This window comes from Austrofundulus limnaeus, unplaced genomic scaffold (assembly GCF_001266775.1).
Source record: "Austrofundulus limnaeus strain Quisiro unplaced genomic scaffold, Austrofundulus_limnaeus-1.0 Scaffold1970, whole genome shotgun sequence".
NCBI lineage: Eukaryota > Metazoa > Chordata > Actinopteri > Cyprinodontiformes > Rivulidae > Austrofundulus > Austrofundulus limnaeus.
Window position 1 is genome coordinate 11,969 of NW_013954372.1, and position 8,721 is coordinate 20,689.

The following is an 8,721-nucleotide window of genomic DNA, read 5'->3' on the forward strand; positions in this document are numbered from 1 at the left end:
AGACAGTTTCAACATAGAAACCAGAAGTCTTTATATCGTTGTTTTCAGCTGTTTGGAGTTCTTCTTTCACAGAATTAATTATTTTTTGCTCTGACTTCAACATTTATCACTGAATTTATCACATGATCTGCTTCCTGTACGTCTGTCGGAGCAGAGGTGGTGTCAACTGGACTTGAAACGGTGCAGCTGTGACCTGCGCAGCGCAGCGCAGCGCAGCGCAGCGCAGCGGAGACACATGCAGTATAAATCTGGGGTTAAACCACCGTTCACATCCAGTCACTGGTGTTGTATGGCCCTCATTCCTTTTACATTTCAATTTATTCGACATTTATGTGTTTTCGTCTCGACTTCAGTTAATGAACACTAAAATTTTCTTACAGTGGTGAGTAAAGAGAATCAGCTGCTGTTTTTAGGATTATTTCCAGCAGATCATACTCCTCTGTTACAATAATCCTACTTTATATAATTCTACTTATCTCAGTGTGTGGTGAATGACTATCAGCTAATGCACATAGTTGTAGCTCAGCATCTCTAAACGGACTGGTCATTTTAGTGTTGATAATGATGATTAGCTGTGGCGTCCATCTTCTGTTGGAAGAACTCCAGAAGTTAGCTGGTTGCAGATATACATATATCCAGTTTTTACTTTCTAAAACTGAATAAACTGAAAGAGGAAACTCTGTTAAAAACATGGCAGGATGAAGGAAACGAGCAGAAAGCCTTAATGTGGACAGAAAGATGGATGTAGAGGTGCTGCTGTAATTTGGCCTCGTTGACTTTTAATGTGTGTGATAGTCACAGCTGAGCACACTGATCAGGAAAATAACATGAAGGAAGTGATGAACGTTAGAAACTGAGCGACCCTGACATGAATGGTTCGTACATTATGCATTACTAATTATTAAATGAATTGTGTTTAATTTACTAGCTGCTAATGTAATTTTTCATGCTTTGGTTTCTGTGCACTCTCAGCACACTGGTCTAATACTGTCATTAATTTTCACTCCGTAGCTCGTTTTATAAGTTTCATAASTTTGCTTCATCACTTCCACTCTCCTGACTCATACTTTGTACAATAATGGAAACTCATTGTTTGCTAATTACTCAATGAAATATGCCTGTGTTTTTATGTGAATAGACTGCTGACTTCATTTATTTCATCCACTCACCCTAAAATGTGTCATTTATGGCAGAAAGATCAAAACTAAAAGAAGTTCATGAGAAAAACAAAACAAATCATGAAGTTTATCTGGAAATGAAAACTCACAAAGTACAAAAAAACTAAAGCTTATATTTTTTAACATCTTTAAAGTAATACTTCAGACACTTTAAAATGGGGTGTAGTGGGGAGGTTATGAACAAATATCTTACCTGTTATAGATAGCTTCCTGATCAACCTTAGTTTGAAGAAAAGGGTTAGTTTTAGCCACACTGCCTCCTAAATGCCTCCTCTTAAACTAAAATAAATATTAGAATAAGGCCAATATTAATATTTATATAATCATATTTTGTGTTGTAAATGTAATTTTTGTTTAATTATTCACTTGTCTCCTCACATCAGGTTTAGAGCTAAGGTATGAAATGAAGTAAAATGATTTTGTAATATGAATAATATAATTTTGAAGTGAATAAATGATGTTTTTAAGTGAGTTGTGAACCCGTCCTGTCTGTTTAATGTAACTCCTCAAACACCAGTAGTTTTTTGGTTGGATATTTTAACTGTTGTACAAAATATATAGTATGCTATGATTCAATTTTTAATGATATTTTTGTCTGAAAACTGCGTTTAGAATGGTCTCCTTACCTGATGAAAGGTGAGAAGAGTGAAGAAAAAATATATAAAACTGCTGTTTCTTGTCTTATTCATCCTCAGAAAAAGAGAAGGAGGAGGTGAAACCAAAGAAAAGGAGAGAAAACAGGAAGCGTGCAGCAGAAAGAAGCTGCGGAGGGAAAAGAAATGAGCAACAACAGTGTGGTTGCTGGTGTGAATCCCTCCCTCAGGTTAAAACAAGTTGATAATTAAACATGGACCACGGGGTCACACTGTGACTGTGTGTGTAGAAAACCATGTGTGTTACAGGTTGTCTTTATTTCTTTGAGAAACTGTGTGTGTGTGTGTGGGGGGGGGGGGGGGGGGGGGGGGGGGGGGGGGGCTGCGGTGCCCATTAAAAGGTGTCCCTGCTGCCGTCAGAGGACTGAGGCCTCAGGACATGTTTCTGCCTACATGAGGGTTTAAAGCAACAAACACACATTCAAACACAACACTGCCTACAGTGATGACACTGTCAGAGAGAGCACTGAACAGCAGGACGTGTGCACACATGCACACACTCATGCACTCACACAATAACACACACACAGCTGGTGAGGATGGCAGCCAACTGGGCCAAACGCAGAACACAACACACTCCGTTCAGCACAAGCAAATCTTAATGAGATCATTTCACTTGTTAGTTTTTCTCTTATTTCATTCATGGACTTTATTCTGAAAGGACATTTCGAGGCGGTCTGCTGCTGCCAACTCAAACAAGTGTTTGGCTGAAAATCGTTTAGTCTGAATGGATAAAATGAAAGAGTCTCTTAGAAAATGTCCCTGTTTTGGCTGTCTGCCAGGTCTCGTCAGACAATCAGACTGTGGAGAGTCCCGTGTCGCGCTCCGAAAACTTTTAAATTGGTCCGAGAACGTGTCTGCTGGTGAGTCACTGCTCTTCACTGAGTGCAGGAGATGGAAGAAGAAGAGAGCAGCAGGACTGCAGAGGGTAGAGGAGGGTTCAAAGATCCAGCAGCCTTCATTTAAACTCACAAATCCCTGCCAGCTCTCAGGCTGCTGTTCTGTAGCCAAACCTGACCTCTGACTTTCACACAATCACTCTTCAGGCTTCTCTAATGTGGCTCTTCATCAGGACCCCCAGGAGCAAGAGCAGCTGCTGAGACCATGATTCAGGCAAAGTGACCACAGCCACAACACTACTGATGAACATATTTTATACAAAATACTCATTCAGAGAGAGAAAACTGTACAGACAGCCTGCCTCCTTTCAATATGTTTGGTTGTAAAATTAAGTAAATTTAACTTCACATGTACAAAAACACAACACATTCGTATTCGTGTTTATTAAAAACGTAAAGTTAAAATAGAGAACCTGTGTGAACGTTGACCCTGTACTACAGCTTGTAGAACGTTCCTTACTCACAGCTACTGTGATTTTATCAGTCATCCACACAGTTGTGTACATTTGTCCCACTCTTTTTACCTCCGCCAAGGGGTGAGCTAATGTTTTCAGTCTCGTATGTCTGTCGTTCTGTCTGTGGACAACATTACTCAAGAATCTGCTTTCACAGGGCTTGTGTAAAAAACAGTGAGAGCTTTCAGTGTTCATTTGAACTGGATTGAACAGCAATTTTATTTACTTCCATATAAAACCACATTTAACAATGAATACTTTTTGCCATAATGTGCACATTGTTACACATTTGGTGCACATTTACAGAAGGTTTTGTGACCAGGAAGTGCGTGACTGCACCATGAAACCTATTTTTCCCATTTCCTCAAACACACCACATTTCTGAAACAACCAATGAAAACAGTTTGTTGGTACTAGGCTTGCAGAGAACTTCTGGCCGGCCCTCAAAGTTTGGACATGGGAGGAGAACAGATTCATTTCGGCATTTTGGAAGATAGCGGGTTAGTTTTTAGACCAGGCAGTGTGTGAGTGTGTGCACCAAGGGGGAGTAGGTAATGTTTTAATGGTTTTTATTTTGGGGAATAACAGAACACAGACAGCGGGAGGGTCCTGCTGCAGCCACTTGACTGTCCGCGGGAACAGCTGATCAACCTGGTACCCCCTCCACATAAGAACTTTATTGTGTGATTGCTCTGAAGTTCGTGAGAGTCTTTGTGCTGAAAGCGCTCACACGCTGTATTTTGCTTCTCGCTTAAAAAAAACCTTCATGAGCCGACTGTACCAGGAAGCACTTTATAAAGAGAGTCAAACCATTACAAACTCATACAAGGAGATAAAACAGACGTTTTACATGGTGAAATGTGACTGATGGAAACTTAGGAGCTTAATCCCACACCAGTTTGACCAGGAATAACGTCAGGTGACCAGTCTGACTTCTGTTTTTTTCACATTGGACTCCACAGAGAAGAAATCCCATCATACTGCTGCTTAAATGTTCACTACGTCAGAACTTATTCAGTAAATGTGTTTCATCTCTGCTGTTGTGCATTAACTCTTACAGGATGGGGGAATTGGTCTTGGCAGAGGTTTGCACTCTCCGAGTGCTTCTAGTTTACAACATTGTATCAGTTTATTGAGGCTTGCAAGCATTGGTGTCTCAATCAGGTTCAAGTCTGTACTTTGACTCTTCTCTTTTAGCCTTTCTGTAGTAGATGAGTCATTGTGGGTAAACAACTCTAATTTGGCTCTTTAGCCCAAGTGACATTGTTCCAGAAGTCTTGTTCATTCAAATGAAATGTTAGAAGCCCAAGTTGTGCTGCCATGTTTCTTTTAGAGAAGAGACTTTTGACTGCATTCCTTCAAACAAGACATACTGTATGTGTTGTCTTTTTCTGATTGTCTTCATATTTTACCTTTTCCTGCTAACTGAGGCCTTTAGAGTGTCAGTTAGAAGGTAGGACCCAAGGATGCATTTTTTTACAAGAGTTTGAGATAGTGGCAACTGGTGCTGTAGTCAACGTAGCTTGAGACCAAGTCAAGACCAAGACCAGGGTGTCTTGAGACAGAGACAAGACCAAGACTTTTAGGGGGTTGGACCAAGTTGAGACCAAGACCAAGAGAGAGGGAGACAGGATAAAGATCATGATTTGGAAAAAAACTAGTTCCCTAAAAGATTTAGAATACTGTACACAGTACAATATGCTACTAACTAAATCTACTGATAGATAATAGCTAATACTGACTAAATATACTTGTGTGAGGTCCGGGTAAAGAATTTTGGTACAGCGGCAGATTCATTTCTAACCTTACCTAGCTAGCTTTGCTAACATCACTTACACATAGCTTACCTTTCTTTGTACTTCTTTTGTAAGTGAGGATAAACATTTGACACAAACCACCACCACGGTCTCCAGGTCCCCTGGATTGGCAGACCGGGGTGGTGGTCCCCCTATTTAAAAAGGGGGACCACAGAGTGTGTTCCAACTATAGGGGGATCACACTTCTGAGCCTTCCTGGTAAGGTCTATTCAGGGGTTTTGGAGAGGAGGGTCCATCAGTTAGTCGAATCTCAAATTCAGGAAGAGCAGTCCATTTTTGGTCCTGGTTGTGGAACAGTGGACCAGCTCTACACCCTCAGCAGGGTCCTGGAGGGTTCATGGGAGTTCAACCAGTCTACATGTGTTTTGTGGACTTGGAGAAGGCATTTGACCATGTTCCTCAGGGACTCCTGTGGGGGGTATTCTGGGATTATGGGGTACCAGGCCCGTTGATATGGTCTGTTAGGTCCTTGTACGACCGGTGCCAGAGCTTGGTCCACATTACCAGTGGTAAGTCAGACTCGTTTCTGGTGAGAGTTGGACTCCACCAAGGTTGTCCTTTGTCACCAATTCTGTTCAGTACTTTAATGGACAGAATTTCTAGGAGCAGCCAAGGTGTTGAGGGGAACCTTTTTGGTGACCTTAGGATCACATCTCTGCTTTTTGTGGATGATGTGGTTCTATTGGCTTCATCAGATCCTGATCTCCAGCTCTCACTGGAGCGGTTCACAGATGGGATGAGGCTCAGTGCCTCCAAATCCCAGACCGTGGTCTTGAGCTGGAAACTGGTAGCGTGTTGCCTCCAGGTTGGGGAGGAGGTCCTGCCCCAAGTGGAGGAGTTTAAGTATCTCAGGGTCTTGTTCATGAATGAGGGAAGAATGGAGCAGGAGATCAACAGGTGGATTGGTGCTGCATCTGCAGTGATGTGGGCGTTGTACCGGTCTGTTGTGGTGAAGGTTTACCGGTCGGTCTACGTTCCTACCCTCATCTATGGTCAGGAGCTTTGGGTAGTGACTGAAAGAAGGAGATCACAGATCCAAGCAGCTGAAATGAGTTTCCTCCGCAGGGTGTCTGGGCTCTCCCTTAGAGATAGGCTGAGAAGCTCAGTCATCCAGGAGGGACTCAGAGTAGAGCTGCTGCTCCTCCACGTCCAGAGGAGCCAGTTGAGGTGGTTCATCTGGTTAGGATGCCTCCTGGACTCCTCCCTGGTGAGGTGTTCTGGACACGTCCCACTGGGAGGAGACCCAGAGGAAGACCCAGGACACGCTGGAGGAACTATGTTTCTCAGCTGGCCTGGGAACACCTTGGGATTCCCCCAGAAGAGCTGGTCCAAGTGTCTGGAGAGAGGGAAGTCTGGGTCTCTGCTGAGGCTGCTGCCCCCAAGACCTGACCCCAGATAAGAGGAAGAAAATGGAAGGAACTACGGCAATCTTTACCATCTCTGAAAGTGGAGCACTGCAGAATTTACAAGTCTCTGCTTTCTCCTTGTTTTACAAATATATTCTTTATGATTCATGTATCTGAATTGTATTACTGAAGATTTTTCAGATATCTTCTCCCGCTCCCAGACAACTACTGCTCATTTTCTTGGAGCACTGCATGAGAGAGGGTGACAGCATTAACAAAAATACATAACTAGCAGTGAGTCACGTTTGGATTTTTCCATCCAATGAAAACAAAGATGTTAACTAACTGGATGTTATTCTGGCAATTTCGTGGTATTTTTACAGTTGTGTGTTTGACTGGACTTGACTTAAAATCCCAAGTCCCTAATGTCTGAGACCAAGACAAGACAAATGTGGTCAAGTCCAAGATGAGACCATCTTGCCATCAATTTCGAGACAAAGACAGGTTTCGAGTACTACAACACTAGTGGCAACTTAATAAAAATGTTCAAAACTAAAATGCCAGTCACAGAGGACACCCAGACAGCATTGGAACCACAAGAGACTGTAAGGACTGGGACTGATGAGGAGGTTAGATAACCCAATAATAAAATGGTAAATGGACTGTACGCATACAGCACTTTTCTATCCATCCAAGACACTCAAAGCTCTTCACACTACAATCTGTGTCCTCATTTACCCATTCACACAGCACTCTATTAGGTCTCTACAGAGATAACATTTACAATCATATATGGAGACTAACCAGTGCCAATCACATTTATACACTGATGGGACACATCAGAGGCAATAGGGGTGAAGTGTCTTGCCCAAACACACAACAACTGAGACAGCTGGACGGGGGATCGAACCGGTGACCTACTGGTTCCAGGACAACTCCCCTAACCACTCTGCCACAGCTGCCCCAAAGTGAACAGGTGTAAGTGGGCATGGCAGGACTGAGGAGTAAATACTGGCTGGGGAATAATACTGATGGTATGAAGCACTGAGGAACCACTGAACACAAGAAAATAAAGAAACTAGAGGTTTTCACAAAGAATAGACCAGATAAAAACAACCCCCAAAACACAAAAATACAGATTCTGGCAGAGTCTGGGACTGCGCTCTGTTTAATTTAATTTTTTTAACTATCTCACGTTGGACTGAATTTACTGAAACACACACAGACAACTATACTGTATAATCCTCTGACTAAAAAAAACTGAATTTAAAAAAATCTAAAAAATGTATTTACAAAAGCCAACACTCTCTCATCTTAGGCAGAAGTAATCATGACAATGTGGTGCAAACAAATAAATATAAGTAACCTTGTAAAACACACAAGAAGACATAAAAAACATCAAACTCTTGGCCTCCTGCAGTTTGTTCATGTGTGCAGTTTGACATGTTTTACATATATATAGAAACATGGGCAGCCTATAAAACAGCCTCCCGACTCGCAGATACTCCCCTGATCCCAGATCTGTGGAGGAATATTCCTACAGAGTAGATACAAACCCTGAGCGCTGAAACAGTGGTTTGTTTACACAAACAGCAGGGGGTCTGGTTCTACCTCATAAATTACCAACAAACATTTGATTATTGCCATTTTTTCACCTAGTGTGTAATCATTACAGAGTGAAAACCCTCCACTTCAGTCTTCTATTAACACATACCAGGTACAACTCAAGCTTTAGAATCGATCTGGGTCTGAGATGTTGATTTCACTGTTCTGTTGACACAGTAAAACTGGAGGTGTCCATGACAGAATGCCCACAGGACATCCCATGATGAGACAGAAACCAGTATCTCTGAGCACTTTGCACCATATAGAGACACTATTTCCACAATCAGGACAGCGTGGACTAAAACTTTAAACTGTGAACAAGCAAAGATGAGTTGATGCTTCTTACCAGGTGTGATCTCTATCACTGTGTCTTGTCTCTCTGGAGGAAAAAGGACCTTGGGAGGCTGAGTGGTCTGCAAAGCTGAGAGCAAAGAGAAGACAAAGAAAGAACAGTGATAGCTTGATAAGTGACAGCTTCAATCAGGCTTTATGACTCAATTATTAAAAAACAAAACAAAAACAAAGCATAAAACTTGAAAAATAAAATGAGAACTGATTTAATGTTCTGGTTTGTATAAAGTCACTGTTAGTGTCACGCTGAATGTATGACTGATTTGATACCAAAACATAAATAAATGTTTCAGTTTCAGCAGTGTCTTTCAGTCGCTACATTCCCATTACAAATGTGCACAAAACTTTGTTGATATTCTGTTAATGTAGAAAAAACACCGTTTCACAACTGCAGTGTTTCCATTAAGTAATAAATGT

The 8,721-nt window shown here is 41.8% G+C and overlaps 1 protein-coding gene across 1 annotated transcript in view; it reads right to left on the reverse strand.

Moving 5' to 3' along the window:
- LOC106536780 (X-linked interleukin-1 receptor accessory protein-like 2) overlaps window positions 1-8,721 on the reverse strand; it is a gene marked incomplete at both ends in the record, with an annotated part of 25,335 nt that overhangs the window by 4,574 nt on the left and 12,040 nt on the right. Inside the window, 1 exon segment of the mRNA XM_014034107.1 lies at window positions 8,300-8,374. Coding sequence (XP_013889561.1) covers window positions 8,300-8,374 — 75 coding nt within the window.